This window comes from Carettochelys insculpta, chromosome 3, assembly GCF_033958435.1.
Source record: "Carettochelys insculpta isolate YL-2023 chromosome 3, ASM3395843v1, whole genome shotgun sequence".
NCBI classification, from domain to species: Eukaryota; Metazoa; Chordata; order Testudines; family Carettochelyidae; genus Carettochelys; species Carettochelys insculpta.
The window spans coordinates 20,707,882-20,732,246 of NC_134139.1; the positions used below are offsets into that span (position 1 = coordinate 20,707,882).

General features: G+C 43.5%; 1 protein-coding gene across 1 annotated transcript; it reads right to left on the bottom strand.

Annotated features, from left to right (window-relative positions):
• Positions 1-8,192: 8,192 nt before the first annotated feature.
• PROKR1 (prokineticin receptor 1) lies at positions 8,193-18,493 on the bottom strand. Its single transcript, XM_074988490.1, has 2 exons — positions 18,012-18,493; positions 8,193-8,889 (listed from the first exon to the last, which is right to left on the bottom strand). Exons 1-2 carry the CDS (start codon positions 18,491-18,493, stop codon positions 8,193-8,195), a joined length of 1,179 nt encoding a protein of 392 aa, XP_074844591.1.
• Positions 18,494-24,365: the final 5,872 nt, after the last annotated feature.

The following is a 24,365-nucleotide window of genomic DNA, read 5'->3' on the forward strand; positions in this document are numbered from 1 at the left end:
ATCTTAGAGCAGGACACTGAATCTGGCCCATGAGGCTCAGGGCTCAGCATCCCTTCACAACAGGAGTCTTGGCTGGCACTCCAACTCCATGGGCCCCCATGAGCTTGGTGTACTCGCGCCAGCTCCTCACTTGTGGGGTTGGGGGGTGGGGAACAGTGAGCCTTGAGGCCACAGCCAGGCAAAATGGCCCCAGATCAGGGCCAGGGGCTCTGGCTGGCTGGAAGAGGAAGACCCGCGTATGCTCCTGTGCCATCCCCCACTCCCCTGCTGCTCCCATTGGCCAGTTGTGGGGTGGTGCCTGGGAGTGGTGAGGAGGGACACTGAACCGTGTGCCCTTAGGGAGCTGTGCCAGGTACAAGCCCCCTCATCACCCGCTTGCACCGCCTCCTGCCTAGGCTCCCCTGCACCCATACCACTCCTGCACCCTCACTGCCTCCCAAATGCCACACACCTAACCCAACCTGCTCTTGTACCCTCCCTCCTGCCCAGATCCCATCCCCCCATCCTGCTTCCTGGCAGCTCCCTCCCACTGAGCCCTGAACCCCTCACTTTTTGCTTCTGCCTGGGCCCCCAGAGGAGTTAATCTGGCCGTGGGGAAGCCCTGAACCTTGGTACCCCCTTCTCTAACTCCTGCTTGTAACACTGGAGCATGAGGGGAGTGAGGTGTCTCAGTCCGGGGCCACGTCAGTGAGAGGATTTTTTTTGCTTCTCACTTTTATGTGGCTCCTGACTAATTCTTCTTTGGGTCAGTGGCCTCTGACCCAAAAAAGGTTCCCCACCCCTCCCATAGGGTAAGGTAGGGTGAGTTTTGTCTGTGTTTTAGGAAGCAGTCTGCTTTCTATCTCTGGTCTGAGGCTCTTGTGTGTTATTGGTCTGAATCTATGAAATGCACCTTCCAGGAAGAATACTTTTTTATCTAATTTATTTGTGTGTGTCATTACTGTAGGAGTTATTAATTTGGTTGTTTAAAAGTTCCAATCCTTTTGTGTGGTGGTACCAGATTGTTGCTGGAGTCTTATGTGTACAAGGCATGGCTTTTCTTCTTCTATCTAAGCATCTGCTCTATTGGCTTTTTTCACTTTGAGCTCTGATGTTTGAAATGGTTGTTAAAGCCTGGAATGGTTTAACTACTGGACGTAACATTTCACTTATATTGAAATATTTGTGGCATTTATGATGAGGCGCCAAAGAAAGCCAAAATAACACAGAAGTGAAAGCAAGGAATTGTGTGGCACAGTCATTCCTACCTGGGAACCTAGCACAGACCTAAAAGGAGAGACAATCACTAAGGAGATTCCGTGCCTTCCCCAGTATAAGTTGTTTTGAAAACCTGGGCTACAAGAGGGGTCAGTCTCTCTCGGGATCACCGCAAACAGTAACTCTTGTTAAGTTTCTCCTTGCAATGCTACTTCAGAATACTAAAGCACTTGAGAATCTAAAAATAGCAAAGCTGGAATGTAAACAAGCTGCTCTAGCTCCTCATCTGAATGAAATAAATTTAAAAGAAAAGTGTTCAAAGAGCAAATAGAAATACTCCTGACAGTATTAATATTCATGAGTCTGAGACTGCAAGCACTTCTCTGCTGCTGCCTTGATTAAAGGTGATGATTTGCCTCATAGGAAGTTTGAAGTCTTTGAAAAAATTTATGGGAAAGCTCTTTCCTTATGATATAAGGGCCTCATGGAGAAGCTTTCCTGTATAGGGTTCATTTATACCCTTATGGAAACAAGCATTACTTCACTGAAACTTATTACAGGTTTTTAAAATTATACCTCTACACTGTAATAATCCTGTGCTTTTTTCTTTTAGGTGTGTCATTCTTTAGGTTTGAGCTGTCTTCTGGTATATGGGAGGCCCACCTATGTAAGGTAATAGATACCTCTGAGAGGAACTGAATGGCCAAAACTTCTATTGACATGAGTGAGAGTTCAGAGACCTTCAGGAGGCTCTGAGAACCTTGTAGGATTGAACTCTAATTGTGTCTCATGTTTGTGCTTGAGATGGGGAATATGATCAGGACCTGCTCCTGCTCTCTTTGAAGTCAGTAGAAAAAGTCCAACTGACTATCAGCCCCTCAAAAACAGAAGGCTCAAGCCACAGATTTGGAGAACTGGGTCCAGAGGAAGAAGTGTTCAGATCTGTACGGTGCTTACATGGACAAGAGTTATGCATCTGACATTAAATTGTACATTGGACCCAACTTGACCACTCAGTGAAGAAGTGGACTCTTGTTGTTATCACATGCCTAACAGAAAGGGTGCCTTACATGGCAAGACCTTTTCAAGAATATCTTTGCCTTTCAGGTTCTCAAAGACTTCTCCAGTAATTTGTGGCCATCCAGCACAAAAACAAGCATGACCGTGGTTTATCCTAGAATTCACACAATGATCTTTGGTGCAAATGTAATCATTTTTAGATCTGAACACTCTCTTGTCAGTGGGAATATTTGTGTAAGTGTTTTGAAAATTTTACTGTTTCAATCATTGGAGCAGAGTATTAGTATTTGATTTGGGGCAAAATAGCATGTAATCAGCTGTAAAACTTGATATGTGTGAAGATCCTTAACAACACTTTTGCACTGAGATACTTTTAATTTGCTACAGCTGTAAAGAGGACAGATGGAGATGCTACATTTACCCCCAACTAGATTATTCTGAATATCGTCAGACTTCATTAATGTGCCATTGCTTTATCCAGATGTCTGGGTATATGGAAGATTTACAGTATGCATGAATTGTTGCCTAGTTGAAGGGAAACTGTGTCACAGCTATTTTAGTCCTAGAATTTAAACGGCTTAGTGTTTTTTCTTTCTTGTAAGATTTTAGTTTCCTAGGCTATGTCCACACTTCCATTCCTCTGTCAAAAGAGGGATGCAAATGAGGAAAATTGAAAATGCAAATGAAGTGCCAGTTTACATATCTCATGCATCATTCGCATAATCTCTTTTTGGAAGAGATTCTTTCAAAATTAAAAAAGCAGCGTAGACAGGGCTGTTTTGAAAATAAACCCCATCTTCGAAAAAACCCTTCTTCCTCTTTTGTTTCAGGAAGAAGGTTTCTTTCAAAAATGGGGTTTATTTTTGAAAGAGCTGTGCCTACACTGCTTTTTTTCATTAGAAAGAATCTCTTCTGAAATGAGATTACGCCAGTGAAGTACAAGATACGTAAATTGGCACTTCATTCGCATTTTCAAGTTTCCTCATTTGCATTCCTCTTTCGAAAGAGAAATGCAAGTGTAGACATAGCCTTATTGCCTGCCTGCCCCCGCACTCTCTTTCTCTTTAACTAATCCTCAGAGTACATCCAAACTTTTTTCTTAATGCACATGGACCATGCTAACAAAAGCATTTGATGATCAATTTTGTACAACTGAATTAGAGCTGACACAAACTGTACAGATGATTAGAAAGAGAATTTGTTTCTTGTTGCTTTTCTGTGGTCAAATCAGAACAATGAAGGCCCAGTGGTGTGATACTATACTCCAGAGCTCCAGGATGATATTTGCCATAGTGGTGGGGCTGAGTTTAACTTAACAAGATTCTGAAGGGACCATTCAAAATTGGAAATCCAGAAAATGGTGGCAAATTCTCTGCATGAAAATTACCAGTCAAAACATATCGCTGGTGGTCACAAGAATTAACATTTCCTTCCATTCTAAAATCTTCCAGTTTATTATGCCAGCCTAGATCTTACCAGACCCCATATCAGTTATGTAATCTCAGATCCATTCAGTTCATACCAGTCTTACTTCTACAAAACTTTGCTGATGTAAGGAATGTGCCAGCAGGAGCTCAATACTGTTGAAGGAGGGTTACACTTATTTTATCAAGAATTTTATATGATAGGCTTTTGTTGCATTTCACCCACTTTGCATAACAGGACATCATAGGCACAGGACTAAACAGAGAGCTGAGGGGAGTTAGGGAGGAAAGGCCTGGAAGGATGGAGGAGACTTGCAAAGAGTCAATGTTTAACAGCTACAGCACTCTAAGAATCGTTCAATTCGAATACATACTTTTCCATGTCATCTTCTTTCCTACAGTTGCGCCAATGGGAGAGAGAATAATTGGATCCTACAGCCATCTTAAACTATTACTTTCTGCTCATCCACCAGTGTGACTGACTACAAAGACTTGGCAGTGTTATAGTGGGCTTTTATAAAATGTATTAAAGGTATGTCACGTAGATACTTTCTGTCATCTCATGACACATTTTTATTTATTTATTTATTTTTTACTTCCACCAAATAGAGGTTTCCTTAGTGCATGTATCATGAAGACACAAGATCCAATATTACATTGTAGAAATTCACAGTCTAGCTTCTCAAATGACAAGGAATCAGAGTTATCTTTTTAAACAATCTGTAATTCAGTTTTGGTCTGGTCTGTAGAGTGTTCTTGAGATATCTTTTTGGAACCCACACTGGAAAAACTGTGGGTTGAGAAATTGATCTGTTCTGTTGTAACTACTTAACAATGGAGGTTGAAGCTAGCTTCTGATATATGCCAAATTTTCAGCTCCATCTGCTCCAATTTATGCCAGGAATCGGATAAATAATTTGGGAGTGGGCTTTTGGCTCCAGACCTCACTGATTAAACTGCACCACTTGAGTAACACCTTAAAGAACCAGGGCCAGAGATTCCAAATTACCCCTCCTATGATTGTTTCCTCCTTGGCAAGGGTAAGTATGGACACAGCTTGGATTTTCTGGAGTGTTTCCAGTGCAGGTCCCCCAGAAGAGTGTCAGTAGTAGTCTTGGTAGAAGGTTCCTGGAGCCCAGTCAGGAATTCCTAGAATTCACTGCCGTTGTCAGGTCTAGTGGTCAGGTGCAGGGTAGTGGTGTTGGCCTATGACATACAAGAGGTTAGACTAGATCAGTGATATTCAGAGTGAGATTTATGAGGTGCATCTCCTGTGGCTCTTTGCAGCATATAACAAAACACTGTGGCTGTATCTACACATGCCCCTCCCTTTTGGAAGGGGCATGTTAATGAGACACTTCAGAACAGGTTAATGAGATGCTGGCATGAATATTCAGCACCTCATTAGCATAATGGCAGCCAGTCATGCTTTAAAAGTGCTGCTTTCAAAATGCAGACTGGCTGTATAGACACGGGCACTTCAAAATAAACCCCACACTTCAAAATTCACTTATCCAAAACGAATTTGGAATAAGGGAATTTTGAAGTGTGGGGTTTATTTCAAAGCACCTGTGTCTATACAGCTAGTCTGCATTTTGAAAGCAGCACTTTCAAAGTGCAACTGGCCACCACTATGCTAATGAGGCACTGAATATGCATGTCAGCTGCTCATTAACTTGTTCTGAAGTGCCTCATTAACATGCCCCTTCGGCAAAAGTAGGGGCATGTGTAGACATGGCCTGAGTGATTTAATTATTAACCAGTCAGCATGCTTTTACTACACTGACCAATTATAGTTGATATAATAACTATATTTGGACAGTCATTTTGCTGTAAAAATATTATATACTAAACCCTAAATCCTTCCTGCTATATTATGTTTAAATATGACTGTATAGTACTATAGCGAATAAAATGATAAATTCACACTACTGTGGCTCTTTTGGCTAATGTTGAAGATTGTTTTAGTTTCTGAACCCACTGAGGTCTCACTATCACTGGACTAGATGATCAGGTGATCCTTCCTCACCTTGTTGTCTGAGTCGACAAACAAAAGATGGTAGTCATGAAGCTCTTTAGTTAGGTAGTTATTTGGTAAATAATCCCCATCCCTTCAGATTTTGGTGCAGGTCTGTGAAATAAATGGATTTAATGTATTCCTAAACCATAAACTGTATTCTAAAAAGTGTGCTTAGCAAATTTTGATACTGAAAGCATGTCAATATGGCTCTAAGGCCGCCTATACTACTCAGGCTTTAATAAGTGTAGATAATTACAGAAGAATTTGAATACTCTTGGTATTTTTTGCCTTTCTCTGATGTATGACATATGGGTCATTTCCTGAGATTATATGGCTATGTCTCACTTTATCAATTCCTTACCATTGCCAGAGTTTCAAGGATGTTGACCCCTCCTAGGCTCTGTAGGTACACAGTTTATTCATCTGTGGGCCATAACACTTTGGTCTAGTAGTGGTTTTTGGGTATAGTACATTGATGCTAGGGAGTGTTGGTAGCCTGGGATAGAGGAAGTCAGATCAGGGCCATACAAGAACTAACAGTGTGAATGTGGCCCACATAACACATTGTGAACCACAGCTGAAGCCCACAGTGGTAAATAGGTTGAGAACCACTGCTCTAACAATGTCTTTCAGTTCCTTGGGCCACTTTCCCATGGCCCCAGCCTTTACTGGTACATCACCTTTACCTCAGAGCTCTTCTGTGTTGAGGCCTGCTGAAGTTCCCTTTGGCCAGCCAGGAGCACCATTTGCCCTTCTCTGGTTCTGGGAGAGAACTGACTCTGGTCTAGTTGGCAAGTCCTCTTACACTAGCCTAGAAACCTCTGATGGGCTAGCCCCTTGAAGCCTCCCAGCAGATGACAGCTTTCCATGCAGTCTCTCAAAGCAGCTTGGGTAATTTAGCTCCACTGCTCCTTTCTTGGGATGCATATGGCAGGACCTAGCAACCTCCAGCAGGGGCCTCTGGGCTTACTCCACACCCTCAAGACACCATTGATCTTTGCTACCAAAATGAACATTTTTATCCATTCTTTGATGTCAAAATAATTTTGAGTGGAAAAAAAAAAACAATTTTCTGAACAAATACTCTGAAATGTTGCTCAGATTCCCACATTTATTGACCTATCAAGTAATGAACATTTTGCTCACTTGGAATTCACAAATAGAGAAATTATTTACAAAAGCAGTTTACTTCACAGGGAGGCCGTATCATGCAGGCACAAACGACAAGTCTTCTGCAGCTCAGTTGACAAGCCTTGATTTCAATACATGAAAATGCATGACGTGTAAGGACTGGGCTTTAATGTAATTCACTGACATTAACTAAAAACTGTAATTATACAGATAAATGAAACACCTCTTTTTGTGCTGCACAAAAACTGAATGATAAAGATGGAATTAAAGGAGATCACACAGGATTCATCTGGACATGGTGCATGACTGTGCTACATTTAAACAGACGTGACAGTCAAGCAGCAAATCAGTGACAGGTTCATAGAGGGCTAGGTTCTGTCTCCCTTACTCATGGAGGGAGAAGAATTCACCGTTGTGAAAACACCCATTACAAGCCCTATATGCTATATATATATATATATATATATGTCACACTTGAAGCCTATTTTAAGAGCCTGCATGGAACTTAAGGGATGGCTCAGCCAAGAGCACAGGGGTGCATTTTGACATTAACAAGCTCCTTACATGGAAAGTAGTCCCATTGAAGTGAATGGGCTTACATTTGGGGGTAAGACGTTCATAGCATTGGTGAGGATGTCAGAATCTGGTCCAAAGCAGATGTGGAGGAACTCTTCCATTCCAGGGGCAAAATGGAGCCAGGCCATTGTCAAATACACAAAGTGATATTCTGCATCAATGTACAAAAGGGATTGAGATCAAAGTGTTCCGCACAGGATGGCACAGTAAGGGACTCAGGGTCTTTGCTAGAGCGATAAATGATAGAAAACTGGTCTGGTGGCAGGGCATGCTGTGGATCAGAGGCTGTGTGGGGCTGAAATGGCTTAGATTGGGCACTTGAAGTAGCTGGGGAAGTTTGAGAGGGTAAGGGGTACCATAAAGCAGTGAAGGCTTGCTACTCGCCTTAGCTAAGCAGGGAGGATGAGTGCAGGGAAGGATGAGTGCCTTGAAGGCAAGGGTTATGGGCTAGAAGAGGTCAAAAGTTACACCCAGAGTTAAGGAGAAAGGGAGGGAAATCTCAGCATCATTGCTAAAAGAGACCAGCGTATTTTAGACCCAGACAATATAACCTTGCCTGTATGTAGAGCTTGCCATTCCTAAATCTCAAAGGGTTTACAAAAAATAAGTGTCACTTTTTTCTAGTTTTACATATGGGGAAACTGAGGCAAAGAGTGCCAGGACAGCAGGTCAGTGGGAGAGTCAGGAACAGATCCTTGATCTATTGACTCTGAGTCCAGTGTTCTCTCAATTAGCAACCATCACTACAGGAAAAAAAAAGAAGTTTCTGGGGCAACTCCACCACCCTAGATACACACATATCATGACCATGGAGTCACAAGACATTACTTTAATTTTATGCAGTCTACTTCTTCTGTGACAGGTATTGCACTGGTCTTAATGTCTAAATCGACACTAGATTTGCTGCTTTTGTAAGTAGACCTCCACCTGAGCAAAATGATCTTCTTCAAATACTTCATGGTGTTATTTTTGACAGTTACAAAGCACATGGTGTTGATCATGCTGTTGCTCATGGCGATGCATTCAACTATGTAAAAGGCTGTAAGGTAATGCTTCTCTTTCACGAAGACTGTGGGGAAAAAGTCTCGGACAATTGTGAATCCATAGAATGGGGCCCAGCAGAGGACATAAGCTGTTAGAATACACATCAGTACCATGACTGTTTTTCTTCTGCACCGGAGCCTCTTTCTGATCTGTTCCGTCTGGAACCCTGGGACAGTTTTAAACCAAAGTTCTCTGGAGATCCTGGCATAACACAGAGTCATTGTGAGGACAGGTCCAACAAATTCAATGCCAAAGATGAAGAGGAAGTAGGATTTATAATACATTTGCTGGTCAACTGGCCAAATCTGGCCACAAAAAATTTTCTCCTGACTTTTTACTATGAATATTACAGTTTCAGTAGCAAAATATGCAGATGGTATCGCAATGAATATGGAGACTATCCAGACCAAGGCAATTAGGAAAGTAGCTGTTTGATAATTCATACGTGGCTTGAGTGGGTGGACAATAGCCAGATACCTACAAAAGATAAATAATACACTCAGAACAAAGCCAAGAAAGCCTATTAACTAAAGCATGTCTCTGAATGCAAGCAGGGTGATTTGTGAAGTTCTTCAATGAACAAGATGCACATACATCTGTGTGAGTGCTGAAAGCACGCATAACACATCTTTCAGGGACTAAGGCAGCCAGTCCTTGGCCGAGAAGTTCTTGAATGTGTAGGATTAGAGAAGATATGGTTACCACAACTGACTCTCTATGTAAAGCCATTTATAATACTGGAAATACAAATATTTTATAGGGTAATAGGAGTTTTGAATTGAACTCAGACCAACAGATGGTTTTAAATATTTACCTTTCAGGATGCTTTCTGGTAATTGACAAAGGGCTTTATATCTAAAGCCTGGCATTTTATTTGGAATTTTTGTTTAGTGCGTAGCAAGAGACCATGGGCAATAGGAGCGTCAATTTTCGATGCACACGTAGCTTCCGTGCTTCTTACCATGTCGACTGCTTGCACTCACTAATTATTACAAGACTGCAGCCAATTTCCTGCGGCCATTTACCACCGAGTAGTTAACAAAAAGCGAAGGAGAAAGCTTAGTATTTATATTCAAGATGAATCAATTTCTATTAACTTAATTATGTTAAAAAGGCACAAGAGACCAAATTACACTGTCTGTTTTCACTCAGATCTTGACGCGGAGTTCTGCTCAATGGAGGACATGATTTGGCACAAAAGAAATTTGCACCTCCTTTTCCCCGTAAAGAACACTTTGATCAAATATACTCACAGAATGTGTCTACCCCCACCCTATAGTCTTGTATTCCACATCAAGGTGTAACAGCTGTTTCAAAAAGTACAATTTATTATTCAGTAGAACAATTTTTATGCCCATATGTTATTGGAGTACTCATTTATAAATAAGTGTATTGTTGTTCAAGTTATTTGGGTGCCCCATCTGAGGTCAAATTCACACCTCAAAGTTCTTGGTACAGAGCAGATACCATGGAATGGAAAAAGTACTCAATTCCATAACAAAACAAAGGAACTGTCAACTGACTATGTTTTTATTAATGGAATTTGCTCCTCTTTCCACCAGCCCAGCTTCTCAGTGCTAACTGAAATGTGCTTGGCAGAACAAAGGAGGAACAGGTAAAAGGTGACTTAAGTCACCTTCCTGTTCCCCGATCCAGAGGCTTCTTTGCAGTAGTTCCTCTCCTGAAACATGTTAGAGCACTCTTAGGCGGCTCTTAATTGCACTAGGTGATCATGGCTGCCATGACAGGAGCTGGAGATATAAGGAAGCTCTAACATTCTGCTGCACTGGCTGTAGCTAGGGAGTTAGGGGAACGTAGGAGCAGCTATGACAGCTCTACATTACCTGAGGATCCGTCTGTTTCAGGGGGGAATCCACCTGTGTCCAGCTAAGTTATGCTTAGGGCAGCATTGCACCAGCAGAGGGTAAAAAAACTGCCCTGACATGTCTCAACCCATCATACCATGTTTGAATTATTTCCATTTATGTGTTCCAGGGTTGTAGGACTGGGATCAAAATATTGGCCAGATATATGGAGAGGTCACCCTAGCATATTGCCAAGTCCTCAGCTTGCTGGTGTATTTTATATTCTTTATGAAAATATACTAATAAGTATGGCAGGTAACAGATCACTGGAAAGCTTATGTGAATATACTATTTGTATATTCCACATCTATATCTGAAATTGATAATAATTCTACAGTCAATATTCTTAATGTGTTCATTTTGAAAAACCTATGTCCAGCCCATCAGGAACAAGAATGAAGAGGCCAGACACAGAGCTAATAGCCCATTAGCAAGAGACAGTGGGGGTGAGGGGGATGAGAAATAGCTTGCTACAAAGACATGCTTAGGTCACCTGTTGCTGGAATCCATCTTGAATTTTTTACTTTTCTCTAAGGGTGTGGGGAATTGGACACAGGCTCCACCTAGCTTCCCAGGGAAATTCTATATAAGTGAAGGGAATTAAACAATAACAGTTTTCAGCTGACTTTACAGATGGCCTTTCCCATCCCAGGAGGATACATGAAAACAGCTGGAAACAAAAGGACCATGAAGACAAGGGTTGAGGAAAGCTGCTGGAACCAGGACAGAAAGGACATCTATAGTCTGAGAAGGACTTTACCTGCAATAAGAATTAGGGTGAAAAATTATGATTTGAAACAACTCTCTTAGTCTATTAGACTTAGCCTGCATATTTTGTTTTTTTTTTGATCAATAACTTACTTTGATCAGCCTGTCTATTATCACTTGCAACTGCTTAGATCCTAATTCCTATACAGTATAAAGTCACTTTTGTTCAATAAACCCAGTATCAATAATAGTTACATGGGGGGGAACAACAGCTGTGAATATCTTACTTTCATTGGTAAAGGGGCTGAACAACATATGAGCTAATTCTGTATAACCTTTTTGTGTAGTGAGACAGATTTTTGGGGAGCATCAGTCCTGTTGAGGCTGTACACCTAGGTGCTGTGTCAAAGCCCTGTGACTGCACCTTGCCTTCCTGGAACTGAGTGGATCTCAGTGTGTGTGTTGCTCTGCTGTGGGCTGTGACCCAAAGTCTATGTCATCACTATAGTGGTTCTGGTTCAGTAGAACAGGGTGGTGAGGTGCCGCACAGGTCAGTGGGCTCAGGTGTATTTTCAGCACATCAAAGCTGCGTCTGCACGTGCACGCTACTTCGAAGTAGCGGCACCAACTTCGAAGTTAGGTGGCGAGACGTCGAAGTCACTAACCTCATGAGGAGATAGGAATAGCACCCTACTTCGACGTTCAACGTCGAAGTAGGGACCGTGTAGATGATCCGCGTCCCGCAACGTCGAAATTGCTGGGTCCTCCATGGCGGCCATCAGCTGGGGGGTTGAGAGATGCTCTCTCTCCAGCCCCTGCGGGGCTCTATGGTCACCGTGGGCAGCAGCCCTTAGCCCAGGGCTTCTGGCTGCTTCTGAGGCAGCTGGGGATCTATGCTGCAGGCACAGGGTCTGCAACCAGTTGTCAGCTCTGTGTATCTTGTGTTGTTTAGTGCAAGTGTGTCTGGGAGGGGCCCTTTAAGGGAGCGGCTTGCTGTTGAGTCCGCCCTGTGACCCTGTCTGCAGCTGTGCCTGGCATCCCTATTTCGATGTGTGCTACTTTGACGTGTAGACGTTCCCTCGCTGCGCCTATTTCGATGTTGGGCTGAGCAACGTCGAAGTTGAACATCGACGTTGCCGGCCCTGGAGGACGTGGAGACGTTATTCATCGAAATAGACTATTTCGATGTCGCTACATCGAAATAAGCTATTTCGATGTTGGCTGCACGTGTAGACGTAGCCCTAGTGACAGTCTCAAGAGAATGTCTGCGATCGTACTGTGCACTGGCATAGTTGGGAGTGGTGATGTGCTCAGCTGGTTGCCCTGAAATGCAGGTGGTAATTTTAAGTGAGTTCTAAAACTAGTAGCTGGAGAACAGATAGGCTGGGTCTACATGAGCCCCTTCCTTTTGGAAGGGGCATGTTAATGAGCGGGTTCAAAATATGCTAATGAGGTGCTAACATGAATATGCAGTGCCTCATTAGCATAATGGCAGCTGCAGCAATTGGAAAGTATGGCTTTTCGAATCGTGTGCTGTCTGTGGAGATGGGGACCTTCCAAAAAGACCCCCCCCCAGTTTTTGAAAGTCCCTTCTTCCTATCTGGTGTTAGGACTTTCAAATCGCTGTGGCCGCCATTCATGGCAGCTCCATATTCATGGCAGTGCTTCATTAGCATCTTTGGAACCTGCACATTAACTTGCCCCTTCCAAAAGGAAAGGGCTCGTGTAGACACAGGGATAAAGTGGTGACTGGTTGGGAATTTTCTGTTTGTTTGGTTTGGGTAAGATAAGTAGGGACAGGAAAGTCAGCAAAATGTGTGCAAGTAGTGAAATATTAATGAGTGCAAGTAGTGAAATATTAGCCAAATGAGAACCCTACAGGTCCCAACTTGTGGAGGAGAACAAACACGAAGGACAGATGGAGCTGAGATGGATAGAGACTGAAGCACAAGGGAAAAAGCTGTCCACAAGACAGCCACAGAAGCTCAGGAGTTAGCCCTAGAACTGAAGGAGAAAGAATTAGAAGCTCAGAAAGCTGCTTCTAAGAGATTCCTGGAATTGAAACAATCTGAAAAAGGAAGAATTGGAAGCCCAGATTGAAGCTTAAAAGCATGAACTGGCTATATTGGACTGGAAAAGACAGCATTCCAATGCAGCAAAATCTACTGCTCCCAAAATCCACAAGAGGGGATGACTGATGAAACCGAAGACATTACCAAATATTTCATCACCTTTGAGAGACTGTTCACCATCCATTCACTTCCTGAGGATCTGAAGATGACGACTCTGGTTGCAAAATTGACTTGGAAATCACTGTATATATTACATACGATGCCTGTTAGGGCTGCTTCCAACTGGTAAATTTAAGATTTGGTTTTAAAACATTCTCCCATTACTCCTGAAATCAAAGGGTAAAATGTAGGCTCTTTAAGAGAACGGCTGGGCTAAGTAATCTGGCTTATGTGAACCAAAAGAGAAATCTGTGAGATAAGTGGGTCAGAGAGAAAGGTGGCATTGGGTTTGAAGGGCTGTTTGATTGGGTTGCTCAGGAACAGATCCTGGACATGTCTAGTGATGCTGTAAAACAGAGTTTATGGGATAAAAAAGGTGGAATCCGCAGATCTTGCTTCCTATGCTGATCAGTTCCAGCAAGCACAAGCACCTTGTGGGGTAAATTACAGGCAGAGGCGTTTGCTTGGTGGGAGGTAAGTTCCCTTACTGAACTCTGGGCCAAAGGAGGGTGAATGGGCAGCTGGGAATTCTCCTCCCTAAACTCACTTCACTGACACTCATCCCGAGTTTCCTATACAGACCGAGGAGCCCCCTGTAATGCTGCTGAGCAGTTGAGGAGCAAATGTCCTATGCTGCTGGGAACAAGCAGCAGGTAACTCATGGAAATTCTGCTTCCCAGAGCATGGAGCATTCCAGGCAGTGCTCACTGACCACACCGAATTTGTGAATGTTGTCACTGCACAGCCAAGCAGAAAGCACCTGCATGCTGTCCTTGTTAGTGGCCTCAGAGGTGATGCATGGGGGGGGTGTCACATGTACCCCTCCCCCCACACACCCTCAGCACCGCACCACTTCTGTGAGTATGGACAGGGGCTGTCCCACCTGTCCTGCATAACGGCACAGCCCAAGAGCAGTGCCATGTTCCTAGCTCATACTACTTTTGGAGAGTACCACTTTGGGGAAGAGGCTGGACTGTGCTCGCACTCATTGGAAGTGGTGCTTCCACAGGAAGAGGGGGAGGGGGCAGGGCGTGGGTGGAGCAGGTGTGGGAGGGTGAGAGGCCTGGCTGAAGCATGGGTGGGAAAGAGATGGGGTATGGGTAGGGGAGGGAGGGGCAGAAGCACATGGCCAGTGCCCTCAAAGCCCCCCAGATTCCCTGCACTAATCACTTATAAATGGCAGAGAGGTTCAAGACTGGAGAGCTACTGATGCAGAGATTTCTGTGCTCAGAAGGGATCTAATTAATGAGGAGACTATTCTCCAGGAGAAAATGGCAGAATTAAAATTGTTGAGCAGTCACAATATTCTGGTGACTTTGGCTAAGGAGCAGGTACAGACTGGACAGAAAGAGGCTAAGCTGACTGTTGCTGCTGTGTCACAGAATTTTGCACTATTTATTTTGGGAAATAACTTTTCTGATGTTTCCCAACGGTTGTTAGCAGCAAGAAGGGGTCAGAAGGGGTCGTGTGCTGAAAGCCAAGGAGGGAAGGGTAAAGCCGCAGAAGCTGTTGAGAAAATGAGAGAGCCTCTCTTTTAATTCCTCTCCAGGAGTGCAAAACTATTTGCCACAAGGCCAGGAGATGGGAGGGTGTCAACCTCTGGCCTTGTTCCTCCCCACATCCTCTCTGACAGAATTGAGCTTGTCACCTCCAGCCTTCCTCTTGACTGGGACATCCTCCTTCTCACGAGCCTGTGTATTTAGCCCTGCCTCTGGAATCTCCATTCCAGTGCATTTGACGCAGTGTGTCTTTGCCCACAAAACAGCTTCAAAAATTCTGGTAGTCTGTAAGATGCCACAGGACTTCTCGTTGTTTGTGAGGATACAGGCTAACACAGCTGCCCCGAATTAGGGAGGGAAATTATGAGTTAAACAACTCCTTTTAGGGTATTAGGCTTAACTTGCGTGTTTTGTTTTATTTGGCCTATATTTACTTATTTAGATCAGTCTTATCACCTGCAGCCACTTAAATATTACCTTTTTTACTTAATAAAATCACTTTTGTTTATTAATAAACCCAGCATAAAAAATTGTTATGTGTGGGGAGGGGGAACAACAGCCATGCATCTCTGTCCCTCACTGATAAAAGGGGCACAAAGCTTATGAGCTAACTCTATCTAAACTTTAGGTACAGTGAGGCGAACTTATTTGGAGTTTTGGTTCCACTGGGCCTATGCACCTGGATACTGTGTTAAGTGAGCCTTCCCAGAGCTGAGTGGATCTCAGTGTCTGTGCTGCTCAGCTGTGGTCTGTGACCCCAAATCTGTGCTCTTACTGGGGGAGAGCAGAGGTTCTGGTTCAGCAGGGGAGAGTGGTGGGGGTGCTTTGCAGAGCAGGTAGAGAGTCTCAATGGTGTTTTCAGTACATCAAGTGATGGTCTCAAAAGGATCTCTGTGACCAAACCTGTTCATACTCATGGCTTTGTTCCAAAACTGGTGAATACTAAGGACATGCATGTGTGTATGTTAGGATATCTTACTGCAAAACTTTTCCTGAAATATCTTTTTGAATAGTGCATTGCAAGTTCTTGTATCACATGAATATCCAAGTTCTCAGATAGACAGAATGTGCACATTCTGTACCTGGATATTAGCAACTTTTTTGTCTGGAGTTAACCATTCTCAGCAGAGAAGATGTAAATGAATTATAAACAGACATCTGCCTGATCATAGAAATAAGCACAGGGGTTTCAATTGATTTTTATTGGCAAAAGGCACGTTTAGCCTTTTTTTTTAAAAAAAAGTCATCCTACTACAAAAATAGAGGATCCTCAAAATTTAAAGCCAACTATGGCTATATATGAACTTTGTGGCTTGGCTTTGTGATATTACCCTCTTTCAAACTTTTTTCCTGGTTCATTTAATTAGATGGAGTGGAAAAGATGTTGGAAAATCTTCTCCATGCTTTTGCCAGATACAAGGACTTGATGAGTACCTCCTACCCTCTGTTTGGGAAGAATTTTAACCCTCCCCTCAACACACAGAGGAGGTGACTGAACAGGTCCATCCAAAGTATTTTTGTATGTTATAAGAACAATTAAATCGTATAGAAAACAGCAATATGCTCTAAACAGAGACATAAAGCCAGCTCCTGAATGGGTATACACCGACTCCCCTAGACCTGTGTTGATTCGTTCCCACTGAAGTGCTGGTTCATAGCAGCTGATTTGTCTCCTACAAAAACTAATGAGACAGTCTGATTTAATTCTCACTGGAGCTACGGGAAAGATTTCGGAGGAGTCTGGGTCAACAGTATCTGCACTGCCTTCAGTGGCATAAAATTATCGTGCAAAGAAAATCAGACCCCCAAACTGTGTAACTGAGATTATAACTTAAAATGGCACAGGAAGGAAACAGGATAAACTGCAAATATTAAAGGAAATGAACAATAATACGAACACACAGAGCTGTCTTAAGTCCTCAAAGACAGCCATTTAGCACAAGCAATAGGGAATGAATTCTGTTGTGTGATCTTTCTCTCAGTAAACACACTCATGATTTGCCTTCCACAGGTCAGTTGTGACAGTCTTAACTTCGTTATCAAACTGCTCCAGGTATCTGAGTCGGTGGTGCAGGGGATCAATAAAACAAAAAATGTTAGGAAAGAACAGTAGCCATCTACACACAGTCAGTGATTATATTTTAAGCAGTCCAGAGGGAGAGAAACTTCATACAAAGGGCTCAAGGATGCCCAATGAAGCAAAGTGTGGCATCTAGGCAATGTGAGGTCTCACAACCCCATCTGCAGACCCTCCTTTAATCGAACTAGGGTTTAAACTAGGTATCATGGTCCTAACTGTGCAAAATATGAGTTTCAGGTTGGATGTCCATGTGGGGTCTTCTAGGACCTTGCTATGATAGTCCTTTTGGGAAATATTTGATATGTGACAGGGCAAATCAAGGAAATAAATTTATAGGAGAAGCTAATGAGTTATCAAAGATTCAGCCTCAGGGAGAAGATTTTAGGATGCCTAAGGCTTAGCACCTAAGTTTATATTAAACATCTGGCTGACTGCTTCTAAGAGCTTGATTAAGTGGCACTTAAGAGGTCTCAGTAGGGCTGGATGGGAAACAATAATTTTGGTTCATAAAACGTTTGAAGTTCTGCTCTACATTTTTTTTTCTACCTCCGAATGAAAACTAGATTTTTCTGAAATTCAGTGCAGGAAAGGCCAAGACCGCAAAACAGCCAGTAGTCCAGTGATTACTATTTGAGTGCTCTAACCAGTGGACTACAGAGTAAAGTCTGTTTCTGGCCCAACAAATGGGTAATGCATATGTGCAAATTGGAGCAGCTGAGAGAAAGAGACTGTACAGTCCAGGGCTTGCACCTTGGAGATGGAAGATCCAAGTTTAAGTCCCTGCTTTAAAAGCAGAGATTTAAATTTGGATCTCTCTCATCAGTGCCCTAACAAATAGGCTTTTGGCTATGCTGGGATGTTTCTCTTCTCCAAGATTCCATCTTGGACCTGATGAAGTTTTCCTCAAGCCTGACTAGTTCCCATAGAAATGTCCTGTTTCATTGAATCTGCATTTTCTGACCAAAAAAATCACATTCCTGACCTGTGCTCATCATCTCCCAAGATCAAGGTTTTAAATGCCCTGATTTCCAGAAACTGCGGTGTATCTACAACTCTGCTTGACATCAGTAGGGCCCATCCTTTACTCAGCACCTCTAAACGTTAAGTCACTTATGTAGGTGGCACCATCATGTGAAAAATTTGGCCTTTGAGAGGGGCAGGGATCCCTGGTTTCCTCTCGTCCGTATAAATCAAACCATACCATTCCCTTGCTTACCTGTCCACGGCTATAGCCAGGAGAGCATTGGTAGACACATACAGGGAGACAGTGCGTAGGTAGTTGACAGAGGCACAGAGCACATGGCCGTGCTCCCAGGATAGCTGCCGTACCACGTAGTAGTCCATCTCAAAGGGGCAGCAGATGATGGCTACAATGAAGTCTGAGATGGCCAGGTTGGCAATCAGCAGATTGGTGAGGTTACGCAGCTTTTTGTAGCGGGCCAGGGCAGCAATGAAGATCAAGTTGCCGATGCCGCAGACTAGCATGATGCCGATGAGCGCCAACCCAATCACAATCTTGGCCGCGAAGAAGGTGCGGGTCTTTGTCACATCATCCTCATTGTCCAGGGGCAAGTCGTAATCGCTGTAGCTGAAATTGAATGGGAAGGAGAGATTTCGGAAAGAGGCGAAGTCCCTGCTGTGGACGTTGTACATGGCAGCAAAGTCAGTGTGGGTGGTGTTGTGCTCTTCCTGCTCCATGGTGCTGTCTCTGCTCTTTCCAAGCAGTCAGCTATGCTGGGCTCTGGGTTCTTATTATTATCACTTGGGGAATGGGCGGGAAGGTGGCAAGAGAGCTTGCCCCAAAGAGGAAGTCACCGTCTTCTCCTTATCATCGTTGCTGGGAGGCTGTAGAACAACAGCTTCATTTGTCACCTTTAATGAAAACAAAAAAACAAAAACAAAAGGGAAAGGCAGATAGAGAAGAAGAGGTGAAAAATATCTGAGCTGCAGGAAGATCGTCTTCCCTTCATTAACACTGTTCTCCTCTCCTCCGGTGATGTGCTGCTGCACATAAAAATCTGCATGGAGGAAAAAGTGCCCGGGTATGGAAAGATTTTTTTGTGATTATTGACTAATCCTGTCAACTCTGACCACATGCTAGATTTTGATCGTAGTTCAGCAGCAGCGTTCAAGTTATTTGGCTATTGCAGTTGCACAGACTGAAATGGCATGTGGCAGAATTGTGAAATCCATGTTTAACTTCTGCTGGCCTCGCTGCTTACAGTACTGTCATACAGCTGCATGGGTATGTGAACTTAGGAGGACAAGGCACTTCAGTTTACTGCAAAACACCTGATGTGCCTTTGGATACAGCAGCTCTGTGCTCTGCCTAAGGATCTCTGAAGGGCAGCATTATAGGGTGGAAAAGACAGGGGGGAACTGCATCGCTAACTTCTAAATACATTAGCTAATTAAGTAGGACCCTCCATGATGCATGAGGGTTGGGGTAACTAGCAAATTTCTTATGGCCAGCATTTAATTGATTACATAGTGCCAAATTCTCAGCTGGTATAAATTGGTGCACTCTGTTGAAGTTATTAGCACCACACCAGTTAATATCAGCTGAGGATATTCCTTGGTGGAATTGATCAGAAAGGTCTAAAACATGGAGAAATGTATCTCCATGAGTTTGCCCCCCCCCGCCCCCGAAACAAAGAGGGACTTTCTTTACAGGGAAAGGAACATCTTTCTGACTTGCAGAACAAATGTTCACAATTGTTGAAAATCCCCAAACCTCTTTGTTATAATTTCTGCAAAAGATACTAAAGGAAGATCCAATAATTCTGTACATTTTGAAGGGCATCAGATACAAGCAACCCCCCTCAGTACCCCTGCACGTCTGTGTTTTGTGCACCAGAATGCTAACAGAGATATCTCCTAGCATCCGCTCGACCCACTGCTGGAAGTGAACCAGCCTTCCAGCTCCTTCCAGTTGGAGGATTAAAGCTTCATGCAGCATTGGGATGAAACTGGCAAGAGCTGCTGCTTCATTGCACTAACACACTGGGTCCCCATAACTTCAAATGTCATCAAGCAGGCCCTACATTGACTGCAATGGACAATCTGTCCTCATGAGCTGCATTTTCCACAAACCAGCCACAGGCTGCGGGACACTGATGCTGATGGGTCAGTGAGAGGACGTCTCATGCAAAACTTTCATTTTCAATTGCGCTTGGACTGAAAGAGTTGCAAAATGACACACACCCTCTAGAACAGCAGAGAAACTGGACTGTAATTTATAACAGCCAGACAGATCATACAGGGCTGCACCCTGGCTACTGCAAATTTAGCCTCCCTCTCGCACATGCAAAAATAATCCAGGTGTGCCTTTACAGAGAAAGCGATGACACACGATACAGAGAAATTTCCCATGAATAGCAGAGGAACTCTTACAACAAGACAACCCAGCAATAACTGACTACCTGTGCCGGGGCTCATCCTCATCACGGTCTCTGATGTTCTGAGGGGTTGCCCCAAGGGTCGCTCCCTGTTGCAGTCACTGGAACTCAAGCAGCATCGCTCGGAACATTGCTGAGAGAGTTAAAGAAATGACACTTAATTGCCAGAGCTGGAATTGTGTGTCAGCCCTGGAGCTCAACAAGGAGCAGAACTCCTTTGACTGTGTGCCTGCATCTAAAGCTTTTTCTCAGTGGGAGGCACCTTGATGCTAGCTGTGCATATGTAATTTTAAAGAGGCAGTACATAATACCACGTAACAGCCCGTATTTTACTTTAAGGCTCCCTCACTGGACACACAGGGTCCTTGTCACCAGAATTGTAATAGGACGATCCAGGCAGCTCTGGTTGCTACTTGCTGTTTGATCTTTATTTGTGCTAGTTAGTGGTTCCTTACCCCAGGAGTGAAGGGCTGAACCCAAGCCCCACTTTGGGAGTGGACCCTGGAAAGACCTATCTCAACTAAGACCTTCCTAAGCAATTTCCTAGTACGTGAGACATAGTTCTCAGCACTCATCGCAATACCACTGCGACACAGTTGTAGCCGAATACCTCCTTCAGCAGCTGTTCCCCTCTCCAGAAGTCAAATAGTCCTGAAGCAGGAGTGGAGCCTGGAGCTGTAAATTACCACATAGCCCTTTATAAGCAAGCACATTTATTCTTAAGGGGAAAGCATTACAGAGAAGTCATTACAAACCAAATTAAATTCCTACACTTACCTGAGGTCACCGCACTCCAACATCAGTCTGTGGCAGGAGTCAGTCCTTTCATTCTTTTCCAAAGGGTTACCCCCTGCCCTCATTACAGAGAAAATCCTGTTTGCTGGCTCTGAAAGAAGATCCTGAATTGCTTTAATTGAAGCTTAGTATCTACAATTCCTTTCTTTGTCTGTTGGTCCTGGAGATTCTAGTTTGAACAAATATATGAGCATTTTCTGGTGGTGGTACCTCTTGAATGGTGTTACCAGTTGAGTGAATTTGCCTACTCACTCTTCCTGCTCCCATTCTCTGTTCCTGGAGGACCGTGTTCCCCATACTCCTGAGGTATTACATATGATCCCTACTCCACAAAGATAAATAAACATAATATAATCTCCCAAAAGCACTTCAGGAAATTACCATACCTATGTGTATGTGTAGGTACACACACCCACACACACTTACACTTTCAACTAAAATTGTTTCACTTGGACTTAATTATACTACTTAGTGCACTAGATCAAAAGCCATAAGAGGATTTGCTGTTATTAATATCGTGAAAGCATACAATCAAATAAGGCACAATGAAATTAGATGCACTGTACTTTGCCATATTTTGCCTCAAACCATTACAACTTTCTGTTGTAAAATGTCAACACCATTTGTATGAAGAAATACAGGGGAGAAATAAATCAAATTTATAACATACAGTAGAGTTAGACATAAAACGTCCTTGTATGAACCTTAATGAACTCCAAGAAAGATTAGTACTACATAAAGAGCTGTTTGGAGCTTTACATTAGAAAGGGATTTCTTCTGCTTAATAGTTTGCTTTAATCTTTTAAGTACAATTTGTATAGGGGCTCAAATCAAGGCAGAATCCAAATATTTATTTTTCTTTTATCTAGATCCTTATTTAGTGTAAATTTGTTTGTCCCCATGACTAAAAATATTACATCCATGGAGCTCTGCCAATTTGCATCAGTTTAGGATCTGGCCTTTTTTCTCTCTTTAGTTTATATTAATCTTTGGCTGTCTAAAGATTTAATATCGCCATGTCTAAGTAGGGATGTGCATGCACATGAGTGTAAAAATCTGAATCCTTTGAAACTGCCAGTAATAGTCAAAATTACCATATTCAATATGTAGAAGAGGAGTGGAGAATTGCCAATATTAAGCAACATTAATGATATTGAATTGCAGGTTTAAAAATCAACCAAGAAAGTGAAAATCAATTGGTGGGCCTCAGTCCCCAGCTACGTTATGGAGTCAGGGCAATGTAAGACAAAAGAGACCTCGATTTGGTTTCAGATGTAATATGAAATATGGTGGGTGAATTCCTGAGTGGATTATCTCCTTTGATCATATCCAGGCACTTCTGTGAGGTCACTATTACATCACTTACTAAGTTTTTCCACTACCTAGCTCAACTTTATGGTCAAGTGAAGTGTTGGTCTCTTCAAAGACCGCCAGCAATCTGCATTGCCTTCATATGGTTTAGAATTAGTTTTAGATCCTGCTTTTGAAGCTAGAGGGCCAGAGCCTTGGCTCCTGCCCAGGGTAGCTTTACAGCTATTTTGCACTTCTGAAAAGGCTACAAGAGGGACGTGGAATAGTGCCATATAACAGCCGAGAAGCTGCGCCAGGTGTCTCAGAAGGCAAGTCAGAGTAACAGTTACTCTGGCTTGGAGCCACAGACATGCCATTTTTACAAACAGCTGCCTGCCGTTCTTGGCAGAGACCCTATTCCCCATCCCCAAGAGCTCTGAAGATATTATGGGGAGCAGGACTTAGAGGGCCCTGTTGGGAGGAAGAAGAGTATGGGAAACAAGAAACCAGGGATCCAGTGGCACAGGTAGCCAGGATCTGATATTGACTATGGACTGTCCAGCCAGTTTCTGAAATCCAACTTACTAGGGAATGTGTAGTTTGCTTTTAAATTGCAGGAACACATCTGCTGATTTTACTCCTATTCTATTTATGGCAGAAGAGGCAGTGAAACAACCAAGAGAGGCAGCTTCTCACTCCACTGGACAGGTAGGCGAAGGTGGAACATTGGTTTATGTGCACCAGGACATCCTGAGAAGCGTTTGTAGAGATCTCGAGGACACTTTCCCGAAGGCAGTCTGCAGTCATCTGCTGAGTTTTTATTTTTCGTCTCAGCGGGATGCTTATCCGTGCCACTCAGGAATGACTTCAGCAGACACCCTTGCAGATGACAAGTTAGCTTTATGTAGCCTCAGTTTGGACACCTGCAGGAGTTGTTCCCTTTCAGCCTCTGACCCTCAGGAGTGACATATCAGCTAAAATCACCACTGACTGGAAAACAGTGCTGACATTCACCTCAGTTACCCTCCACTCCTATGTTTGTAGCCTTGAGTACATGACCCATTATTACTGCTCTCACACCATGGCTGGGACAGCTACTGTACTCTATGAATCCCATGGAGAAGTTAGTGCTTGCAAGTGTGTGTGGTTCAAGGTGAATGAGGTCCATATGCCAAACTTCTATTTATCTTGTGACTACTCCCACAGTGCACAGCGGTACTCTTCTGTCTTTTGCAGCAGGAAATGTGGCCTTGAGGGGGTTTCTTCATCCACATCAGCAGAGTGGCTCATCCAAATAATGAGGAGAAGGAAGAGGATGCAGGAGTACATGCTCCAGGAGATCCTGCAAACCTGTTCCCTTTAGAGGATCACCTTTGAGGATGGCATGGACAGGGATAGAGCAGATAGGGGAAAAGCACAGGGAAAAGGCAGGGACATGCATCAGCAGATGCTAGAGCTTCTCAACTGGCAAACAGACAGGTTGGAGACTCTTGTTGACCTTCAGGCTCACTTCACTGTGCAGCCCATAGAGACCTGCAGTTTGGGGCCTCCCTACTCTCCTTTCATGTGGCCTCTGGGGGTTGCTGTTCTCCCCCCTACCACTCCACAGTGGGGAATAGCACAGACAACCTCAGCCTCACAAGGGAGAGTCATAGAACTAGTAAAATGACACCATAAATAAACAGTTCCATAGCCTGAGGCCCATGATCCCAGGTCAGCCTGCGCAGGCAGGGTGACGATTTTAAACTGCAGCCTAGAAGCACCTTCCGATCCCAATTTGGCAGAATGCTCGCTGGATTCACCGAGATGCAAGAGCTTTTTCTTAAAGATAACTGTGAAATCCTGATCCCAGTGAAGACAATGGCAACCCTAACTCCAGTCTGGATGTCACACACACTCTTGAGCTTGCATGGTTTGCTGAATCTGGGCCATTGCTACTGTTAGCAATGTATAGAAGAGCACATGGCTTACATGCAGTTTATTAAAGCAGGGCTATAGATCTATAATAGGTGAAGATATATCATATTGCCCCCGTGATAGGCACCATCTTCCACTCTAGTTGTGGGAAGTTTAATACCCCACCGACC

Coding starts and splice junctions, on each gene's coding strand:
- PROKR1 (XM_074988490.1), bottom strand. CDS start 18,493: ATGGAGCAGGAAGAGCACAACACCACCCACACTGACTTTGCTGCCATG. Junction 8,890..18,011: donor CTGGCTATAGCCGTGGACAG/GTAAGCAAGGGA, acceptor TATCTTTTGTAG/GTATCTGGCTATTGTCCACC.